This window comes from Sorex fumeus, unplaced genomic scaffold, assembly GCF_029834395.1.
Source record: "Sorex fumeus unplaced genomic scaffold, SorFum_2.1 ptg000093l, whole genome shotgun sequence".
Classification (NCBI taxonomy): Eukaryota; Metazoa; Chordata; class Mammalia; order Eulipotyphla; family Soricidae; genus Sorex; species Sorex fumeus.
In genome coordinates, this window is record NW_026606150.1 from 5927670 (window position 1) to 5951073 (window position 23404).

The window sequence follows — 23404 nt, forward strand, 5'->3', positions numbered from 1 at the left end:
CTGCAGGTGTATGAAAACCCAGACTTGACCAAGCGGGATGGGGCGAGGGGGAGAGAAACGTATATTTACTGTTGAGTCTTAGACTGGCTCTGCGGGACTAGATTTTAGACCTCACTTCCTGTAAACCGTGTGTCGTTGGGTAAGTTGCTTCATCTCTGTGATTTCAGATGAAAGTTAGGGTTGAGGGGGCCAGTGGGCGGGAGCCTTTCATGCAGGGTTTGGGGTTCAATTCGGAGCCCACAAGGTCTCCTGAGCACGTCTGAGTGTGCCCCCCACCCTAAACAATGACAACACCCTCCTCTGCATACACTGATCCACGGGTGCAGACTCTTGAGTGCTCCAAGGAGCACACGACCCACCCATGCCTACCTGTGGCCCTGCATTATTGGCTGTTAGCCCCGTCTGCGATACTCGGGCTCTGCCTGGCAGCGCTGAGCAGACACTGTGGTGCCAGGGATGGGACTCAGCATTGCCACATGCAAAAGGAGCTGTCAGCCCTGTAGATCATGGCCCAAGCATCACATGATCCCCCAGGCGCCACCAGAGGTCACTCCTGAGCACAGAACCGGGAATAACCCCGGGCCCTGCCACCTGGGGCCCGAACACTCCAACAGAAGAAAAGAAAAAGGAAGCTGTGCCTTGAGCCTAGCAGAGCGGGGGAGGGCGCAGGCGTGGTTTGCGGCCCACCCAGGTTTCAACCCCGGCTCCCTCTAAGGAGCACCGCCCGGAGTGACCCCTGAGAGCAGAGCCAGGAGTGAGCTTTGAGCACAGTGCCCCCACCCCGCCACCGCAAAAAGGGAAAAGGAAAAGGAAACCGGTCCCCCCATTTAACAATTGCCAAGGGAACTTGGAGGCAGACTATCCCCCAGGACCTGGGAGGTGCCCTCAGCCCCTCAACTCCATTAGAGCCGCCTGAGCCCCGCCCCCGAGCTGAGCTCCTCCAGGTCTGGGTCGCACCCGAGGAAACACCCGGTTGTGGTCCAGGCTGGGTGTGGTGATTTGCTGCACAGCGGTCAACAGTGACTCATCGCCAGGACTGAAGAAGCTCTGCCGAGCCGCCTGAGCACAGAGATGCCCAGCACGCGGCAGGAATGGCCTCATTAGGGGACAGGGGACGAGCTGGAGCAAGGACAAGGACGGGTCCCTCAACCCAGGCTGGCGGGGTGGGACCATGGCCGGCCGCGTCGCTGAGCTGAAAGGGGGTCGGGTGGAGACTGACTGGCGGTCCCAGTGCCCGATGCCCGAAGCCCATATGCCTCCTGGCAGGATCCCACCTGCTGGACAGTGCACAGGACCCAGATTCCCTGACTGCCTGGGGACAGCACTCAGGACAGGCTGAGGCCCTTTCCCATTGTCCTCGGACCCTCCCGCCTGGCTGGGGTTGCAGTGGCTTCTGAGATTGCCTCATCCAGGAAGGTCCAGAAAACTTCCAGAGAGGAAAGAGAGCAAGGCCCAGCCTGCGGTGGAGGGCCTGGGTGAACCAGAGCTGCAGCGTGTGCTTCCCTACCCCACACCGGCTGCCCTGATGCTTCCCAAACGTCAGAGGCAGGCCCTGACCCTCAGCCCCAGGCAGCTGGCCGGCAGTTGGGGGACCTTGAAAGTCAGGCCGACCGCGGGCAGAGGGGGTTGTCCCTGGCCTGCCACTTGCCGGACTTGAGTGATCTCTGGGGCACTCACCTTCCTGGGCTGTAAGACGGGGAAACTGGGCCAGGGAGATGGCGCTGAGGGCTGGTATGCAGGGGGGAGGTGTGGGAGTCAGGGTCCCACCTTCCGCACCATCCAGCCCCCGGAGCACTCCCAGGTATGGCCCCAGAACCAGAAAAGGATGGAGTGGGGACATTTCATAGTGCTCTCGTGAGGTTTAAATGAAATATAAGGGCAGGAGAGATAGAACCGGAAAGGGGCCTGCCAGGCACGCGGCTGGCCCGGGTTCCATGCCTGGCACCACATTCAGTCCCCATAGCACTGCCAAGAGTGCCCTTGAGCACAGAGCCAGGACTAGTCCCTGAGCACCACTAGGAATGGGCCAAATCTCATCCCCCCCCCCCAAAAAAAAGAAAGAAAAGCTCCAGAAATGGCAAACATGCTCCAAAATAGTGTTTCAAAATAAAAGAGGAGGGGCCGGAGCGATAGCACAGCAGGTAGGGCATTTGCCTTGCATGCGGGCAACCTGGGTTCGATCCCCGGTATCCCATATGGTCCCCCAAGCACCTCCAGGAGTAATTTCTGAGTGCAGAGCCAGGAATAACCCCTGAGCATCACTGGGTGTGACCCAAAAAGCAAATAAATAAATAAATAAAATTTAAAAAATAAAAGAGGAAGAGAGACCCCTTTCAGCCCTCATACCCTCTGACCCTCACATCTCTTCTTACATGCATTTTTTAAAATTTTGGTTTTGGAGACACTCCCAGCAGTGTTGGGGGGACCTTACCGTGCCTCCAGCTCCAAGTCCACCCCCAAATGCCTTCCCAGGCTCCTGTGCAAGAGTCCTGGGGCTGCCACATTCACACCGCAAGAACACACACGACAGGTACTAACTAGCCCAGGAGGGATTCTGCTAAGAAACACGCCACCCAAGTCAGAGCCATAGCACAGCAGGGAGGGCGCATGCCTTGCACGTGGCCAACCAGGGTTCAATCCCCGGCACCCCACATGATCCCTGAGTGAGCAGAGCCAGGGGTAAGCCCTGAGCACCTCAGGGGGTCGCTCAAATAAGCAAACAAAAAAAGAAAGAACACACCACTTACTGATGTGAACTTTTAAAACTTTGCATTGATAATTTACAGATTATTAATGTTGGTCATCACAATTATATTTTCATCATGACTAACTTTTAACTTTTTTCCAAATCATAGTTTTGGACCGAATTAGAGTATTTTCTTTAGAATTATTTGGAAAAAAATGAAACCTTTTTATTATTCTCTGGAGCCAGTATATTGCTGACAGCTATTGTATAAAGTATATTTTCAGTACCATAAAGAAAATAAACACCACTTCCATGGGGTTTCCCCCTACCTAAGCTCCCCCCACCCCGGGTCAGGTCCTATGCACACAGGGGGACCCAGGGAGCAGTCAGGAGGTGCCCTGGTTACAGAGGTTGAGCTGTTGACCACTTCCCTGAGGAAATTTCAGAACAGAGCCCCGCCTGGGGACCACCTCGGCCTGGGAGCTAAGCTGGCATTCCTGACTCAGTCCTCTATCTTTTGAAAGTATTTCTTACTGGGGGGCAGAGAGATAGAACGGTTGGTAAGTCACTTGCCTTGCCCGCAACCAACCTGGGTTCAATCCCTGGCACTCCATATGGTCCCCGGACCCTGCCAGGAGTGATCCCTGAGCACAGAGCCAGGAGGAAGCCCTGAGCACTGTTGGGTGTGGTCAAAAAATAAAAAAGGAATTAAATAAATAAATAAATAAATAAACAGTTCAAAATTTGGGGCTCACGGTGAACACCCCCATCCTCCCCACCCTGAACCTTCCACCTCATTCCTCACTCTATGAATTTGAGGTTGGAGCTGCCCTATTTTTTTGGAGGGGGGGCAGACTGGGAGGGGGCCTACACCCAATGGTGCTCAAGAATCATTCCCGGCAGCCTTCGGTCAATATATGAGTATGCTAGGAGTGGAACCACCTGCGAGGCAGACGCCTCACCCGCTATACTATTTCTCTAGCCCAGAGCTGCCCCATCTTTTCAGACTCTGTCCCTGCTTTGTGGTGGGGCCATTGGAATGAAGCCAAACAACCAGGACTGTGGGGCTGCAGGGCTGGGTAACCCAGGTAGGCTGCCTGGAGAAAGAGGAGGAGGAGAAGAAGCCTAGAAGGTGAGGCAGATGATTCAGGGATGGCGGCCCCTGTGACTTGCCCTTTGGTTTATGATGGCCACCTCAACAGCACCAACCTTTGCCCCCAGGTGAGCTCCCGGCAGCCGGGTGGAGCTTCAGAACCGTCCCAGAGGACTGGTGGCAGCTGCCGGAGGGGCTGGAGCCGCCTCAGCCTCCAGACTCATGGGCCCGGGGCGCCGCACCCAGTCCCTGCGCGGGTCCCGCTCCTCCTACGGCAAGCTCCAGGAGCCCTGCGGGCGATGCTCGGGGGGCCGCCTGCGCCGGTCCCTGAGCCTCAGGGAGCGGGGTGAGAAACACAGGCCCGTGGATGCGAGCCCCGACACCCCCGCTCCGGAGCGGCTCCCCGGGGCACTGGGGGACACCGAGAAGCTGATCGAGGAGCAGCACCGAGGCGGCCGGCGGTGGCTGAAGTCTTGCCAGCAGGTTTGTGGAGGGTCGGAGGGTGGAGGAACATCACGTGGGAAGGGGGGCGCTGCTGGGGGCTCCAGGGAGAGGTTTGGGAGGCAAAGGCAAGGAGCGAGAGGAGACCAGGGCCGCGGGGGCAGGAAAGAGATGGGCCGTCCGAGGTGAGGTTGGGGGGAGAGGACTCAGGGGGCAGAGCTCAGCGGAGACATCAGGGACTATTTTGGGGAAGGGGGAGGATTGAGTCACACCTGGCAGTGCTCAGGACTTACTTACTCCTGGCTCCGTGCTCAAGGATCACGCCTGGCTGGGCTCGAGGGGACCCTATGCGGTACCGAGGGTCAAACTGGGCATCAGGGAAGCGCCTTAAGGTCTGTGCCACCTCTTCGGCCCCCAGGACTTTTGTTATGTTTCGCTCTGTTTTGTTGGGGGGGGGGGCACACTTAGAGGAGCTAAGAGTAGCTCCCATGGTGCTGGGGGCACCCTGAGGTGCCAGGGCTGGAACCCGGGCTTCCCGCAGACGAGTCAGGCGCGCGGGATTTCCCGCACAGGCGCTGGGCGGTCACGGGGAGCGCTAAGGCCATTGATCTGGAAGTGGATTGGATGGATCAATGCTGCCCAGGCAAAGAGCTCGGTCAATGCAAAGTCCACTCCTGCCCCCACCTCCGCGGACCGCTTTGCGTCCCCCTCCCGCAGGAAACGGGCGGCGCTCCCTGGGGTCCCGGGGCGCCCCGAGTTTGCAGCGCTTCTGCCGCCGGCTCTAGCACCGCCACGCGGCTGTCGGTGGAACTGCAGCCACAGCGCGGCGCTCCCACCCCTGACGTGTCCGCAGGTCAAGAGGCGCTGGGAGAGCTTCGTGGCCAGTTTCCCCGGCGTGACCCTGAGCCGGCCAGTGTCCCCGGAGCCCCCGCTAGACGCCACCAGCTAAGGAAGCTGCAGCTGCGCCCGGATGCGACGTCTCGGACCCTTGCGGACGGTGACTGTGGACAGCTCCGACGCTCGTGGCCGCCTCGCTCTGCTTCCCGGTCACTTCTGTCCCCTGTGTGCCCTCACCCACGCCCACGGTGGCACGTATGACGTTCTCAGATTACCGAACTGTCCGCAGAGCGGGGAGGGGGGCCTGGTCCCAGTGCTGCCCAGCTTAACCATCTGGAAAGGAGGTGCATGAAGTCAGACGTGGCTGAGAGCTCCCAGCACGCCCTGGGGTGCCCCCACGGTCCATGAGCCCCTGCAGGACCGACGTGCACACTGTCTGCTGCTCCATCTTCACGCCGTGAAGGAAGAGGGATGACGAGCAAACCTGGCCCTGGGCAGGAATTATTGGATGCTTCACCCTGAGTCACCGCTGGGGCGGGATGCAGGAATAAAGGTTGTGGAACTGAGAATATTGGGGTACCTGATGACTGACTTGCCTCCCACCTTCCTCCGGGCCACCTGAAAGATGGGCCACTCCTGCCATTGCTCCTGCCGAGGCCCCTAGGGAAAGAGTCCTCCACCCCACACACACACTCAGCCCTCCCTGAGCTCACCCCAGGACAGGTCCCCTCAGAGGGCCAGAGAGGGGGTTTCCCTCCCCCACACAGAGAAAGAGGGTTGAGCCCCAAAGGCCATCAGCTTCTTCTGGGGGCCCCCGGAAGGCCTCCAGCCTCCAGATATGGGTGTGTTTCAGTGCTCCTGAGCCCTGGTCAGGCCATTTGGGAGCAAGAGAGGTCCTGGAGCAGTGGGGTACCCATAGCCCCTGGGGTCTTTGTAGGAAGCGCCCGCCTCAGCGAAAGTCCCTTGGCTCTGTCTGACCCATAGGGTCCAGGACCATTGGAGGTGAACGAGAAAGAATTCAGGCTGGAGAAATGGGGGTTGGAAAATTGATGTGGGCCCCATATTTGTGAGGTCAGCACCCACAAATAAACAAACTAAAGTATAGAAAAAGGTTTTCTAGAGAATAGGATACACTGAAGAAATGCCGCTGGACAGGGAGGTGGCCCAAAGGACTGAGTGCAGTGTGGGGAGGGGACACAGGGGCTGGAGGAGACTCTGGCAGAGGAAACACTAATGGGGGAAAGGGACTCTGGGGGAAGAGGGAGCACTGGGAGACACCAGTGGGAGAGGGGACGTTGGGGGAGGGGACACGAGTGGGAGAGGGGACATTGGTGGTGGACTGGTGTTGGGATATTTATGCCTGAAACAACTTACTGTGAACTATCACTGTCACTGTCCTCCCGTTGTTTATTGATTTGCTGGAGCAGGCCCAGTAACATCTCCATTGTGACAGTTGTTACTGTGGTTGGCATATCGAATACGTCAGGGGTAGCTTGCCAGGCTTTGCCGTGTGGGCGAGATACTCTCGGTAGCTTGCCGGGCTCTCCGAGAGGGGTGGAGGAATCAAACTCGGGTCGGCCATGTTGGCCACTTGCAAGGCAAACGCCCTACCCGCTGTGCTATCGCTCCAGCCCACTTACTATGAACGACTTTGGAAATCAAGGGTGCATTTTACTTTGTTTGGGGCCACACTCGGCAGTGCTTAGGGCTCACTCCTGGCTCAGTGCACAGGATCACTCCTGGCGGGCTCAGACGGCCAAATGGGGTTCAGGAGATTGAGCTCAGGCTGTCTGTGCGCAAGGCGAGCACCCAACCCCTGTAGAATCGTTCTGGCCCAATCACAGAATCTTCATAGAAATTGAAAGAAAAAAAAAATCAGGACTGAACACAGGCTTGGCACGCAGGAGTCCCGGGTTTGATCCCCAGCACCACAAACAAGGTCCTGAGCACTACCAGGAGTGAGCCTGAGCCTGCCAAGTGTGGTCCCAAAACTAACGGGAAAAAAAAAAAAAACAGAATGTCTAGCCACGCTTTGAGCAAGGAAGAATGAGCAGTTTACCAAAAGGGTGCATGGCCTGAGAAGGGGCATTTCTGCCCAGTGTCTCAGCTGCCTTGGTACAGGAATGATGGTCAGATAACGAGGGGTGGAATCTTTCTCGTATTTCAAAAAGGAGGTTTGGGGTAGGACAATTGCCCGGAGTCAAACTGCCTGCAGATGCTAACCCTCTCTGGTCATTTCCTGCGGTTGCCATAACCCTGCCACAAGCTGTGGTATGGGTGGGACTTCCTCTATGCCAATTTATTCTAATGATATGATAATGAGCCCGGAGTCCCTCATTGGTCACTTGCTCCTCTGTACTGAATGTTCTTGACTCCAGAGATCTTGGGTTCCAGTGGGTCCCAGACCTCGTTGTCCCCACCCTTGAGGTGCCCCTTCCCATAGTCACCGTGACTGAGAAGAAAACACAGCACAGGAAACCACAGCACAGGAGCTAATGAGCATGCACGTATCACTTAGGGGAGACAAAACCTGGTCACGTTGTCCTCTGCCACATCTGTGCAGAGACTCTGTCCGCACGGCGAGGTGTGGCCTCATCGCACTGGCTGTTTTCCTGCCTCAGGGCCACAACCTGGACTGTGGGTGCCTCGTGAGGCCCAAGTTTTAATTGCCCTTTCCCAGGGCTGGGAATGCCCAGTTGCAGAGGATTCTATTTGAACACACACACACACACACACACACACACACACACACACACACACACACACAGAGGCTACAGAAACTCATCCTGGGTCATAAAAACAAGCCAACTTCCTGGCTGCCCAGAGCCACCCAGTTCACCCAGCTCAGACCTTGGGGTCTCAGCCTGGAGTTGGGGGATCCACCCTGAGACCTCCCCCTACCACCCCCCCAACTCCATACACCTGACTTCTCCCACACTTAGAACTCGGTGCTCTGGGGCTGGAGCAATAGCACAGCAGGGAGGGCATTTGCCTTGCACGTGGCTGACCAGGGTTCAACTCTCAGCATCCCATATGGTCCCCTGAGCACTGCCAGGAGTAATTCCTGAGTGCAGAGCCAGGAGTAATCCCTGAGCATCGCCGGGTGTGACCCAAAAAGCAAAAAAAAAAAAAAAGAAATCAGTTGGGTCCCTCCTCAGGGAGCCCTTTGCTCCCCGTGTCTGTCTGTTCAAAGCCCTTTAGAGCATTCTGCCCTTGGTGCTTCGTTGCCAGTTCCAGGATGTTCTGTGGCCCAGGGCAGGTCCTGTCCCCTGGGGTGCTAATAATAACCCCTGTTGGGGGGGACATGGGGGGAGGGGCACAGGATGGGCCAAGCACACATGTGCTGAGCACCGAGAGTGAGTAGGAGCCTGGGGAAATCCTGGCACCCAGGGCAGCGTGTCCTCAGCTCACCTTGGCCCGGTTGGGCCTTGGCAGGGGCCTGGCACCCGCCTCCAGGAGAGCGGACCAGCCGCGCACCAGACGGCCACTCCCTTGGGCTCTGGCAAGAAGGGTACAGAAGGGAGCCCTGCCCACCACCACCACCACCCCCCGCCTGGGGCACTGAGCCTCAGGCCAGCATCCCCAAGACTGAGCAAGCCTCTCCCCAGTCAGGCCTCCAGGGCCCCTGCCCAACTGTGCCGACTGCAGGCTGGGGTGTCTGGTGGCTGGAGAGGGCCCCCTGAGGATGCATTGCAGCCCTTCACCCCAATACAAAAGTTGCGGGGCTGGAGGGATAGCACAGCAGGTAGGGCATTTGCCTTGCACGCGGCTGACCCGGGTTCGATTCCCAGCATCCCATATGGTCCCCCGAGCACTGCCAGGAGTGATTCCTGAGTGCAAAGCCAGGAGTAACCCCTGAGCATCGCCGGGTGTGACCCAAAAAGCAAAAAAAAAAAAACAGTTGGGGGGCCTGCTGGGGGACATTTGTGAATGCTTGGGACGACCCCTATCACTCAGCTTGGAAAGGGAAGGTGGGAGCCACGCAGGGGAGGACACCCAGGGGACAAGGGTCAGTACTCCAGGCACAGAGGGGAGTTTGCACGTGGGGGTGAGGGGGCCCGGAAGCACCCAGAAGAGGAGGGAGGGGCAGCTTTGAAGACTCCAAGGAGCCCCGGCTCAGGGAGTGACCCCTGTTGCAGATGAGAGTGTCGGGGTCCCGGGTGGAGGGTGGACACGGTAGGATGGCCCAGTGCCTAGCTCCCAGTGCACCCCCCCAACTCCCGTGCTCCTCTGCTCGGGGTCCCTCACCCCAAACAACAGCAGCCAAAGGGAGTCTAGGGAATCTGCTCAACGGGCTGGGTTACCCCTCTGCTCGGCAGCTGTGTGACCTGGGAAGTCTTCATTTTTCTGGATTTCGCAAGTTTTATCTGGCAAAAGAAAGAACTGGCTGGCTCTTCCCGGACTGCACTTCCTGTCTCAATTAATAGGAAACTGAATCCAAAGGAGACTGAGGGAAATGAGAATTTATTAACACGTGTAACTGAGATGTCAAGACGGCTTCAGGTTCAGCTCGATCAGGCTCACAACCATGTCTAGGGTCCGTCTGTCTCTGTCTTTCCCTCACCCCTTTTCCTCTCAGATTCGTTTTCTCGTGTTGCCGCAGCGGCTCCCAGGCCTTCTAACCTGAGGCCACAGGGAAAGTAGACTGTGTTCGCCCATGTGGCATTTCTGGCCCAATTGCTCAGATGGCCAGGCAAGGTTCCACTGATAAGGTCTGGATTCCTGTCCCAAGAAATCACATGGGAGCCTGGAAAAGTCTCCGAGGACTGTTCAAAGCCATTAGAAGAAATTACGTCAGTTGGCTGAGTCACATGACCTCCCACAAGCTGCTTCCAGCTCAGGCTCTTCTATCCTACTCCCTGCACCTCGATGTTTGGTGGAGATCTCAGGCTCGGTACATGCAAAGCTGCCCTCCTGCCTCCCTTGGGGTCTCTTCGATTCCTAATGTCCCCTGGGTGGGCCAGGAACCACGCACAGAAAGTTAGTCCGAGTTCCCCAGAGAAGCAGGACCAAGAGCTCTACCACTGTTTCATCTTTGTTTGGGGGCCACCCCCGGCAATGCTCAGGACTTACTCCTGGCAGTGCTAGGGATGCCGCAGACAGAACCCGGGTTGGCAGTGTGTAAGGCAAGGGTCCTAGCCACTGTGCTATCTCCGAGGGTCCTCTTTCTTTTTTGTTTGTTTGGGGGCCTCACCCAGCTGTGCTCAGGGCTTTCTGCTGGCTCAGTGCTCAGGGACCACTCCTGGCTGGCTCAAGGGACTCTCCACGGTGCCAAGAGTTGGATGGAAGCTGGGCTGGCTGCAAACGCGAGCACCGTATGCCCCGTACGATCTCTCCAGTCCATCAACAGACATTTACTGAACCAAAACTCCTGATGTAGCAATGGAGAACTGGAAAAGGGTGATGGGTGGGAGGCGAGCCAGGATGTGGCCATAAGGCTGAGAACTGTCACTCTCATCTTCCTTCGTAGGAAGGCACTTGCTGACGTCTACATTTCAAACACCAAGACATTTTGATCTGTATTATTGACAAAAATGGAGGTGAATCCCAGGAAATTCCTATGCTGGAGACGGTCCCGGGGTGGGGTGGGGTGGGGGTAAGACTCATGATTTTCTTCACAAGTTCGGACTGATTTCTTAAAACGGAACACAAATTGCTTTGATCAACATAAAATGAAAAAATAATTAACTATATCACCAATTTGTACATTATTTATGAGGAGCAGCTGTTTGGGAAATCGGTCTCAAAAGGTCTCTTTGGAAAACAACTCAGGATGATTGGGGAAAGCGCAAGATGATCTAAATCTTCGGTAATGGGGTCAGGTTGTGGTTGTCTTGATGGAATCTGACTTCTAGGCCTGAATCGGGAATAATAGTGAAGCTTTGTCTCTGGGTCCCAGCCCAGAGTTAAAACCCTGGGAACTTCCAGAGTGGTCCCATCCGTGGGCTCTCTGTTGTTCTTAAGAATCTTTTTTTTTTCTTTTTTGGGTCACACCCAGCAATGCACAGGGGTTACTCCTGGCTCTGCACTCAGAAATTACCCCTGGCGGTGCTCGGGGGACCATATGGGATGCTGGGAATCGAACCTGGGTTGGCCGTGTGCAAGGCAAATGCCCTTCCCTCGGTGCTATCGCTCCAGCCCCCATTCTTAAGAATCTTTCAGCTGAATGTCTTAATGGCCTCTGCCAAAATAGAACAATCTTCACACTGTCACCTTTATGAATACTTTTTTTGTAGCATTTTCAGCGTTTTTTTTTATGACAGAGAATACAAAATATATTATTTCGATTTTGCTTTGGGACAGGAATTGAGGTTTGGAATGGAAGCAATCCAAATATGGTGGTGGGAAAGTGTAATGGGGGTAGGATTGGTATTTGAATATTAAATGTAATCAAATATTGTGAGCTACCTCATAAAATAAAAAAATTTTAAAAAAAAAGAGGGACTGGAGCACAGCGGATAGTGTGTTTGCCTTGCACGCGGCCGACCTGAGTTCGATTCCCAGCATCCCATATGGTCCCCTGAGCACCGCCAGGAGTAATTCCTGAGTGCAGAGCTAGGAATAACCCCTGTGCATCGCCGGGTGTGACCCAAAAAGAAAAAAAAAAGAAGAATCTTTTCTCTGTATTTCAAGACACGCTAAGGTGGTTGGTCATCTTGGGAGCTGCAAAAGGGCCACCAGAGGAGCCTCCCACATGACTCGCGGTCTGAAACTTTCAGCCGAACATCCACACACACACACAAACACACACACACACACACACATCCAGAGATGGGACAAGGCCAAAAATGGGACCGTTCCCTAGAAGCTACGGTTGAATCAGCCAATCCCATTGAACAGGGCTGTCAGGGAGGGAGGGACCTTGTCAACAAACATCAGGAAGTCAGAAAGTTACAGAAATCTGACCAAAGGACAGACAGCACCCCAGAAATATGAGGGAGGCACCCCATTTTTATTACACAGGCGGATTCCACCTGCCTCATGCCCAAACGTGCCGAGCCTCGAACCCAGTTCGAGCTTTTACAGGCTCCATACAGGCAACACCATTGCTCCGTACAGCAACACCATTGCTTTTCACATCGCGTTTACAATGGTTGCCAACATGCTCACTAACGATTACAGTGATCAGCACAGTCGGCAGTTAACACAGTTGGCTGTAAGTTCCACACAGACGTTTCCTCATTGTTTCTGGGACCCTGTTCTATTCCTGCTCAGGCAGCCGGACCAGTCTTGCCCTGCTGGTCTGTTCTGGTGATTCCTTTGTGATGTGTGACCTCGTCCTCGTTGTCCTGCTCTGAGAATGTGTCACTCAGAGATCCTGCCTCTAGTTTCCCTCCTCTGCTTCTAAATTTCCCCACTTCAACGAAACCAATCTGTGGCCTGGAAAGGAACCTTCTCGGACTGGAGAGTTCTCAGTGGGCTGGAGTATATTGTTCTGCTCGCAGGAGACCCGTTCCAGTCCCTCAGCCTGGAGTGGTCCCCAGCAGAGTTGGGAGCGGGGTGTGACACACAATCAAAGGAATATCCAGTCCTGCCCCAGCCCTAGATGTTGAACTGAAAGTGACTCAGCCCAGGCCCAAAGGCTGGACCCACTCAGGAAACACCCAACAGGGACAAGTCCCCAGTGGGCCTGAAGGAAACCACCAGAGTCTAACTTGTGCACGGAGCACCAGGGAAGCAGTAGGAAAAGGCCTCCGGACGCTGGAGCATTAGCACAACGGGGAGGACGTTTGTCTTGCACGCAGCCGACCCAGGTTCAATTCCCAGCATCCTATATGGTCCCCTGAGCACCGCCAGGAGTAATTCCTGAGTGCAGAGCCAGAAGTAACCCCTGTGCATCGCCGGGTGTGACCCAAAAAGCAAAAAAATAAATAAAAAACAGCCTCTGGGATTCCCTATAGAAAAGCTGGGGTCGGGTGCAATAGCAGAGGGCACCTTCTACACGCAAGCCCTCGAGTCCCAGCTCCAGTAACATACACACACATGCACACACACATATGCGCACACATGCACATACATGCGCTCACAGATATGCATATACATGCATGCACACATACACATATATAAGTGCATACACACATATGCACACGTGCACCCACTTGCAAGCACACATGGACACATGCACGCATGCATGAACACACATTCACATGCACACACATGCAAGCTCACACACACATATACGCGCGCGCACGCGCCAGATTTGCTCATATTTTCTAGAAGGCAGAACTGAAAACCTCCACTGCTCAGACAGCTGGTGGATGAGATTTAGGGCAGCTTGGACATCTCGCCGGATGTTAAAGCTCAGAAAAGCATGCTTCTTGAGAACAAAGGGACCTAGCACTCCTAGAAATACTCCCCTCAATAAACTTAGAAGTTCGGCTGGGGGCTGGAACGATAGCACAACAGGTAGGGCATTTGCCTTGCAGGCAGCGGACCCGAGTTCGATTCCCAGCATCTCATATGGTCCCCCAAGCACCTCCAGAAGTAATTCCTGAGTGTATGAGTCAGTAGTAACCCCTGTGCATCGCCGGGTGCGACCCACAAAAAAGCAAATAATAATAATAATAAGTCCGGCTATTGGTCTGATTAAGCAAGAAAACCCCCTCCATCAAGACCTATACACATAGCTGACACCTGCAATCTTTACCCGCCCAGTCCTTCCCAGAAGGGCACCCCATTCTCAGCGCATACCCAGCAGCCTTTTCTAATGAAGTTTCTCGCTCACTGCGGAGTCCGGTCTGGTTGCTGGCAGCTTAACACTTCCTAAATAAAATCATTTCAGTTCACTCCTTGTCTTCTCCTGTAATCAATTTTTCCTAGACAGACAACTCAGAAAATGTAGGTAGTGGGGCAAGAATGATAGTACAGCAGGTAGAGCTTGTACATCACGGACCCAGGTTTATTGCCAGCATCCTATATGGTTCCCTGAGTATGACCAGGAGTGATTCCTGAGTGCTGAGTCAGGAGAAACCCCTGAGTGCTGCCAGGTATGACTCAAAGCCCTCCCCAAAAATAAAAACAAATAATAATAATAATAAAAAGCAGCACCGCGCTGTAGCACTGTCCTCCCATTCATCGATTTGCTCAAGTGGGCACCAGTAATGTCTCACAACAAATTTTGAAACTTGTAGTTACTGTTTTTGGCATATCGAATATGTCATGGGTAGCTTGCCAGGCTTTGCCGTGCGGGCAAGATACTCTCGGTAGCTTGCCGGGATCTCAAATCATAATTTTTTAAATCTGAAAAAGGAAAAATACAGGTAGAACTCAGGACTGACTTTCGCCTTTCCTAAGGAGAGTATAACCTGGCCCAGCCTGAGAATCATGGCCCCCTGGGACATGCTCCCGTGCCATGTGGGTCAGGTGGGCTCTGGGTACTGCTAGCTTAGTGAATCTGGCAGAATGCTAATACTGCACCATGCCCAGCCAGAGCTGGTGCAGCCTCTGCCAATGCTGACCTCCTGGCACTCACTCCACCAGCAGTGTTGGTGGCAAGCCAGCCAGGAGTTAGAATAGAGTAATCCTGCTGGCTACACTGCCTAATGGAATCTCCATAAAAACCTCCAAACAATGGAACTAAGGGGTTTCTGTTTAGGGGACACGTTGAAGTGCTGGGAGGTGACCATGAAGAGAGGATCTGTTTGTGGTACTCACGGTGGGGGGCGGGGGGCACACATCAGGTTGTAGCAGAGGAAAGGTCACACTGGGGGTTGGATTGGTGTGAGAACAATTGGCCTGACACAATTGTTTTAAGAACAACTTTCTAAATCATAATCCTTTTTTTTCTGTTTGGGTCACACCCAGAGATGCACAGGGGTTACTCCTGGCTCTGCACTAAGGAATTACTCCTGGCGGTGCTCAGGGGACCATGTGGGATGCTGGGAATCAAACCCAGGTCAGCTGCATGCAAGGCAAAAGCCCTCCCTGCTGTACTATCTCTCCAGCCCCTATGTTTAAATAAAGTTTCAAGCATTAAAAAGAGAGAGGGGGGGGCTGGAGAGAGAGCACAGCGGGTAATGCATTTGCCTTGCATGCAGCCGACCCGGGTTCGATTCCCAGCATCCCATATGGTCCCCTGAGCACTGCCAGGCATAATTCCTGAGTGCAGAGCCAGGAGGAACCCCTGTGCATCGCCAGGTGTGACCCAAAAAGCAAAAAAAGAGAGTACTGCAGTCGTGAAGGGAAGGGGAGTGAAGGGAGTCGGAAGATGCACCCAGCGCTGATGACTAAGCAGGCAAGCAGTGGGCTCTGCTTTATTTCTACAGCCCGGGCAGTGCCTTGGGCCTTGGGAATGACAGTCCTCACTGTTGGCCAGGAGCCGCAGAGGGGTTGAAGGTGCCCCACAACCTCCGCGTCACCGCCCTGTGGTTGGGACTTATCCAGAAAGGGGGAGAAATGTGCCCAGAGGGGCTGCGACTGTGGCCACTCTTGCTGCTGCCCCTGATGTGGACAGGGAGGCCACTTGGGGGTTCAGAGACGGTCACTGTCCAAGACCCAGAGCCCACAGTGGAGCAGCCGGATGTTTGGGACTCGGCGCCTGGGAGGAGGAATGTGTATGTTGGGAAACCATAGGCGGTGTTAGCTCCTGGCCAATGTCCCCACCCAGTGACCACGAGATGTCCAGACGCCAAGGAGGTGAAGAGGGAGCAGCTGGGAGTGGGGTGGAGCCCCGGGGCTGTGCCAGGGACAGGCCACCAGCCTGCTGAGGGGATGCACACATCGGTGGCCACTTCTGAGCTGTCGCGACCAGGGCTGGCTTTGCCTCAGGCCTCCCCTGGGAAGGCTCACGGCTGTCAGGTTCTGCTTCATCACCGATGACATGGAGCGAGCAGGGAGCCAAGTCCCGGGGAGCTGGGGAGGGGAGGCTGAAGGACTCTGCAGAGGGCGGGGCTCTCCCGAGCACTGTTTCAGGTGCCATTGGAGCTCCTAAGGCCCCCACAAGTGTGGGGGTAAGGAAGGAGGGAGGGAAGGAGGAAAGGGAGGGAGGAAGGAAGGAAGGAAGGAGGGAGGGAGGGAGGGAGGGAGGGAGGGAAAGAAGAAAGGAAGGAAGGAAGGAGGGAAGGAGGGAGAGAAGGAAGGAGGGAGGGAGGGAAGGAGGGAGGGAGGGAGGGAGGGAGGAAGGAAGGAAGGAAGGAAGGAAAGATAGGGAGGGAGGGAAGGAAGGAAGGAAGGAAGGAAGGAAGGAAGGAAGGAAGGAAGGAAGGAAGGAAGGAAGGGGAAGGGGAAGGGAAGGGAAGGAGGGAGGCTTTGCACACAGTCAAACCCAGTTTGATCCCTGCCACCCATATGTTCCCCATAACGTCATCAGGAGCAATTTCTGAGTGCAGAGCCAGGAGTAACCCTTGAGCATTACCAGATGTGACCCCCAAACAACAACAAAAACTTTTACTTCACTATTCGAGTCCCCCAAAGCCCTTTCAGTGAGGGCCTGTGATGGAGCCAGGACCGCTCTCCTCTCGAGCCGCCAGCTCCCCAGCAAGTCGGGTGGCCGGGGTCATCTCCAGCAGGGCAGAACAAGTAGATGTCAGATGCGGACTGACGGCCACCCTGGGGCTTGTGCACTGAGGTCTGTGCAGGGCAGGGGCTCAGCGGCCTCTCCCCGCTCCAGCAGCAGTGGACGCCGTCCTTTCCGCCCCCTTCACATAAGTCACCCACAACATGACAGGACCATCTGCCCAGCATAACGCTTTTCTTTGTTCTGGCTTGGGAGCTGCACACAGCGGTGCTCAGGAATCACTCCCGGCACGCGCGCGCGCGCGCACACACACACACACACACACACACACACACGAGTTCTGGCAGGGCTCCAGTGTTTTGTAGTCACAGCCGCATGCAAGGCAAGTGTCCCTTCTACTGTTCTCTCTCCGGGCCTGCGCCCACAGAGCCAAGGAACTTTCCAACGCTCGGCGCCTCAGCAGAGAGAAGGGAGGAGATTCGAACTCAAGTTACTTGGCGTTTAACTGCAGGAACACACACACACACACACACACACAAACACACACACACACAGAGTCTACACAAATGCACCGACAGAGGTTGGGCCCTACCTCGCCTTTCTGGGCCAGAGCTGGGGAGAGAGAGGCGCTTGCTTTCTGTAGGGGAAATCTGTAAAATTGCATCCTTCTGATTTGTTGGTTCTTTCCTTTCACTTTCACTGCCAGTTTCTCCCACCCTCCCCCTGCCCCCCAAACACTGGGCCCCCAGGAAGAGGATATAGAACAGATGCTTGGCTTAGGGTTTCTTTTCTTTTCTTTTTTTTTTTTTTTTTGCTTTCTGGGTCACACCCAGCAATGCTCACGGGTTACTCCTGGCTCTGCACTCAGGAATTACTCCTGGCGGTGCTCAGCGGACCATGTGAGATGCTGGGAATCAAACCTGGTTCAGCCGCATGCAAGGCAAGCACCCTACCTGCTGTGCTATTGCTCCAGCCCCTGGCTTAGGGTTTCAAATGAGACTTCCATAAGCCAGCAGAGCAGAGAAGCAGCCCCTGGGTGGGGGACATTCAAAGGCAGCAGCCAGGCCCACCCCTCCGCTGGGAGGGTTTCAGCCAGTGCCCAGGTGGAAGAAGCAGTCAGGCACTTTTGCTGGTGTTGGCCCCAGTGAATCTCAAATGTCTGAGACTCCTGGGTCCTGCCACCATGCTGGGACCTCTTGTTGATCAAGGCCCAGGAGCTGGCCTCTGCAGATACTGGACCCCCGGATCCAGGGACTGGTGGTTTACTCAGGTTCCGGCAGCCAGAGAAGATGGAGGGTTGAGCATCGGCCAACTGGGAGTGGAACTGTGTCTGCAACAAAGCCGTGTCACTGGGGATGGGTAACCCCAGCACGAGCTGGGTGGCAGTTTCAAAGGGAGGAAGTGAAGGTCAGTGAGGCTCTGGGTCTATGCTTCACAGAGGTAGAGCAACTTAACAATTTCTCCACGTTCTAGAAGCTTTTCAGGAAATGTATTCATATCCATGAGCAAGAACATCGGGCACACACAGTTGAGGGGCCTGCAAAGAACACACAGGAAAATGGCAGAGAAGCATCCATGGGAGTAATATTTCAGGTTAGTGATGAAGACCAAGGAGAGAGGAGGTTGAAATGGGTTCTAGTGCACAGGCGCCCTCGATCAGCACTGGCCCTCTGCGCGTGGGGGTCTTATCAGTGCAAAAGTGTTCTTATTTTGGGGCTGGAGCAATAGCACAGTGGGTAGGACGTTTGCCTTGCACACGGCCAACCCAAGTTCGATTCCCAGCATCCCATAAGGTCCCCTGAGCACCGCCAGGAGTAATTCCTGAGTGCAGAGCCAGGAGTAACCCCTGTGCATTGCCAGGTGTGACCCAAAAAGCAAAAAAGAAAAAAAATGTTCTTATTTTTGCTTTTTGGCCATGCCCAGCTCTGCTCAGGGCTTCCTCCTGGTTCTGTGCTCAGGGATCACTCTTGGTGGGGCTCAAGGGATCAAATACAGTGCTGGGGATCAGACTAGGGCCGGCCACATGCAAAGAAAGCAGCTTATCTGGGTTGTAATGAGAAAAACAAAACTCACCCGCTATTGGGGAAAAACTTGACTTGTTCAGCCACCCTGGAAAGCTATTCCAAAAACAGGAATAGAATTTCCAGGTGAGCAAGCAATACCACTTCTTGGTATCTGTCGCCAAAATACAAAAGCACGAATTCAAAGGGATCTATACACACCCACAGTCACCACAGTGTTCAGTCCAATTGCCAAGGCATGGACACAACCCAAACTTCCAACTACAGATGAAGCGATCAGAAGTTGTGGTGTATAAATCTACAATGGAATACTATGCAGCTGAGAAAGAGCCAAATCATATAATTTGCTGCCAATGGAAGGCACTGAGGCAGAGGCAGGAAACCAGAGGCAGGATCTCTGAGTGACCCATTCTCAGAGCAGGACAAAGAGGACAAGGTCACACATCACAAAGGAATCACCAGAACAGACCAGCAGGGCAAGACTGGTCCGGCTGCCTGAGCAGGAATAGAACAGGGTCCCAGAAACAATGAGGAAACGTCTGTGTGGAACTTACAGCCAACTGTGTTAACTGCCGACTGTGCTGATCACTGTAAACGTTAGTGAGCATGTTGGCAACCATTGTAAACGCGATGTGAAAAGCATTTCCCAAGCAACGGTGTTGCCCATCTGGAGCCTGTAAAAGGTCTTGGTGAACTGGGTTCGAGGCTCAGCCTTCTGGGCACGAGGCAGGTGGAATCTGCCTGTGCAATAAACCTGAGGTGCCTCCCTCATATTTCTGGGGTGCTGTCTGTCTCTTGGTCAGATTTCTGTAATAACACCAGAGGGTGTCCTGCAGAGTGAAGCCAGTCGGAAGGAACGGATCGGTCCAGAACTATCTTTCATGTGGGACTTCGGCATACACACAACAAGGGAGTCAAAGACAGCATAGCGCCAAAGACAGAACGACAGAACGGGCCTACCCAATTGAGTGGGGGTGGGGGTAAAAGGTCAGAGCACTGGGTGCCTTGAGGGAGGGAGGCGGGTACACTGGTGACGTCTGTGGTGTTGGAATTATGTACACGGGAGAACGTCATTCGCAGACTCTCCACCACAGACTCTCAGTCAATCAAATCCGTGGGAGCCTGCGAAACATCACCGCGGAAAGGCTTTAATCCCCAGAACCCCACAGTGTGATCCCTGAGCACAGAGCCAGGAGTTAGCTTTGAGCACTGCCAGGTGTAGAGGAAGAGGAGCAGGAGGAAGAAGAGGAAGGGGAAAGAGAGAGAAGGCATGCACGTGACCTGTGTGCACTATTCATGCAAAAGTGTCCTGAGGCTCCATTTTGGCCCATTCTGAGGCAAGAGGGACCGGGGCAGCTTCTCCTGGGGGGTTGGGGAGAGAACACCCTTTGCCTTCCAGACCTTGTCCCTGGAGACTTTGTTTATTTTTTAATTTTTTTAAATTTTTATTAGTGAAACACCATGAGGTACAGTTGTAGACTTACAAATTTTTGTACTTGGGTTTCAGTTATACAATGATCAAGTACCCATCCCTCCACCAGGGCTCATCCTCCGCCACCACGGGTCCCAGCATCCCTCCCATCCCCCGTTCCCCCCATCCCACCCTGCCTCTGTGGCAGGGCACTCCCTTTTGTTCTCTCTCTTATTGGGTGTTGTGGTTTGCAAAAGAGGCAATGGGTGACAATCATGTTCGGTCTATAGTCTACTTTCAGCATGCTTCTCCCATCCTGGGAGGATCCTCCCAACACTCTTTCTTTGGTGCTCCCTTCTCTATCTGAGCTGCAGAGTCTGTTTAGCTTTTCTAACCCCAGAGAATCCTTGAACATTTTGTGGGGTGGAAAGAGAAGGAACAAAGACGCACCGAGTGTCAACAGAGTCCCCAGCCCCCTCTTACTCTGGGCGTAGCAGTTGGTGGTTGTGTAGGCCTCGTCACTCTCTCGCCTTTTTATTTTATTTTATTTTTTGCTTCTTGGGTCGCACCCAGCAATGCACACAGATTTCTCCTGGCTCCGCACTCAGGAATCACTCATGGTGGTGCTCGGGAGACCATGTGGGATCCTGGGAATCGAACCCAGGTCTGCCGTGTCTGTTGCTCCAGCCCCTCCCTCGCCTTTTTAGAATCACCTCATGCACACTAAAAAGCAGAGGGCAGGGCTGGAGCAATAGTACAGCAGGTAGGGCGTCTGCCTTGCACGTGGCTGACCCAGTTTCGAATCCCAGCATCCCACATAGGATCCCCCGTTCACCGCCAGGAGTAATTCCTGAGTGCATGAGCCCGGAGTAACCCCTGTGCATCGCTGGGTGTGACCCAAAAAGAAAAAAAAAAAGGCAGAGGGCAGGTCCCCTCCAAAGAGCAACTGACTCCTGTACCTAGCTCACAGAATAGGGACAGACAAGTTAATTAGGGACGGACCCTTCCTGCTTTTTCAGGAAGAAGGAAGACACTGGGCTGGGAATTCCCAGGGCCAAGGCGTTGCCAGGTTCTGAGTCTCCTTCCACGGCAATTGTAACCCTTCAAGGGGCAGGGGAGGAGGATTTCTCTTGTGTTTTCTATTAGTTGGAAATCTCCCTAGTCACCAGGCCCTTTGACCCGGATTTTCTTGCCTGTGACCAGGACAGAATTCATTGTTCTGTCCCTTTAGGGTGTTTACATATGAACTCTGGACAAAAGATCATAATGTCACTTCAAAAAAATGGTGACCTCTGTGTAAGAGAACATCCTTTTAAAACCAAGAAGGTGACTTTTTCTAGAACCTGCAATTCAGGGCATCTATAAGTCAGTCACACTTACACGCACCGTTTCCCAGTCTCAGTGGACCCCAGGAGGGAGAAACAGGCAGTCTCGGGGCCAGCGGGCCGGGGTCAGAGGTTTTAACGAGGAACCGCTGCCAGGAACTACTTTGAAGTCACCATCTCTCCATCTGCCAGGTGCCTGGGACCTGCCCCCGAGATCTCGCTTTCTTTTATCCATCACTGACTCCTGCTTCACTCGGGCTTAACACTCAACACCCAGATATGAAAACACACCTTTGTATTAAGAAACAGGCAGGAAGGCAGGGGCCAAGGGGGTGGAGGATTCCAACACTCGGAGCCACAGGGAACGAGATGGAGGCTTTTGTCCCAAACGGGCACTCGACTGCAAAAGAATCCTTGTAATATGTGCTCTGCCCTTGTCTCTGTGAGATAAAGGATTTATGCAGAAGGTCCAAGGCGAGGCAGAAACAGGCTTTATTAAGAAAAGGAAGCCGGGGGATGGAGCGATAATACAGTGGGTAGAGGCTTGCCTTGCACATGGCTCACCTGGATTCAATCACATGGTCCCTGAACCCCACCAGGAGTGATCCCTGAGTGCAGAGCCCTGAACACTGCCAGGTGTGGCCCAAAAAACAAAAAAGGAAAGAAAAAGAAAGGAAAAAGTCAGAGGGGCTCAGTGGGCAGGCCCCCAGGCTCTGTATGTCGGGGAGGGGGACTGGGGGGGGGGAGTGGTTAATCACAACATCACATCTCCCAGGCACTGCCAGTCGGGGGAACAAAGGCGACCAGCTAACTCTGCCTCCGTTACTGTGTCCTGCTTTGTTTCAATTTTGGGCAAGGCACAGAGCTGAAGACGGGGACAAGAGACCCAGACATTGAAAAAAGTGCAGGAATCAGATAGAGAAGGGAGCACCAAATAAAGGGTGTTGGGAGGTTCCTCTCGGGATGGGAAATGCGTGATGAGAGTAGACTATAGACCGAACAAGATTGACACTCCATGTCTCTTTTGCAAACCACAGCACTCAAAGGGAGAGAGATAACAAAAGGGAATGCCCTGCCACAGAGGTAGGGTGGGATAGGGGGATGGGGGATGGGAGGGATACTGGGACTGGTGGTGGTGGAGAATGGGCACTGGTGGAGGGATGGGTGCTCGATCATTGTATAACTGAAACCCAAGCACAAAACTTTGTACGTCTACAACTGTACCTCATGGTGTTTCACTAATAAAAATTTAAGGAAAAGAAAAAAAGAAAAAGAAAAAAGAGCAGGAAGGGGCCTGAGCCATAGTACAGGAGGTAGGGCATTTGCCTTACCTGTGACCAAATCCCCGTCATCCCATATGGTCCCCCCCCGCCCCCCCCCCCCCCCCCCGTGCACAGCCAGGAGTCATTCCTGAGTGCAGAACCAGGAGTAGCCCCTGAGCATTGCTGGGTATGATCCAGAAAACAACAACAACAAAAATAGAGCAGGATTTGGCCACCATTCTATGAGATGGTGGGAAGTCCGATGCTGTCTTGGGGGTGGTTAAAGGGGGCAGACAGGATATGGAGGATTCAGGGGCGCCTCTAGGAGGGAGAACACCAGGCAGGCAAAAAAGTGTCTGAGGGTATGAGCACAGGCATGGTTCCCTGCCACGAGGGAGTGCTCCCTCTTCTGGGGGAGTGCTCCCTACCACGTGGGGCCCTCGTCTGCCTGATCATCTCCAAGCCTAGAGGGCCTGGCTCTGGGGACTGTCAAACAGGGTCAAGGGTAAGCTGGGTGGGGCTAGGTGCTTGTCCAGGGCGAAAGGCAAGGCAAGATGGGCCAAAGAAACGGTAGGCGTGACCCCAGGGAACAGCTCCTGTGCGGGTCTGAGGCATGCAGCAGAAGGGCTGGGAACAGACCATCAGAGTTCAGGACTGGATTGCGTCTCCCAAATGCCTCCCAAACTGTGCATGCTTAAGCCCTTACCCACACTGTGGCTATGGGCTTCCAGGCGAAACAGGCTGGTTTGTTTCTGCTGCTTTGCAACGCCAGGGATCCAGTCCAGGTGTCTCGCATGTAAGGTTTTTGTTTTGCCACTGAGCCACGTCCCTGGCTCCCTGCCCCCCAGCCCACAGGGTCTGCAAAGAGAATAT

At 54.3% G+C, this 23404-nt stretch overlaps 1 protein-coding gene across 1 annotated transcript; it reads left to right on the forward strand.

Moving 5' to 3' along the window:
• The first annotated feature begins 3973 nt into the window (after positions 1–3973).
• On the forward strand, positions 3974–5600 carry CUNH11orf86 (chromosome unknown C11orf86 homolog). Its single transcript, XM_056131952.1, has 2 exons — positions 3974–4262; positions 5074–5600. The coding sequence occupies exons 1-2, from the start codon at positions 4002–4004 to the stop codon at positions 5167–5169; spliced, it is 357 nt and encodes a 118-aa protein (XP_055987927.1). The 5' UTR covers positions 3974–4001; the 3' UTR covers positions 5170–5600.
• Positions 5601–23404: the final 17804 nt, after the last annotated feature.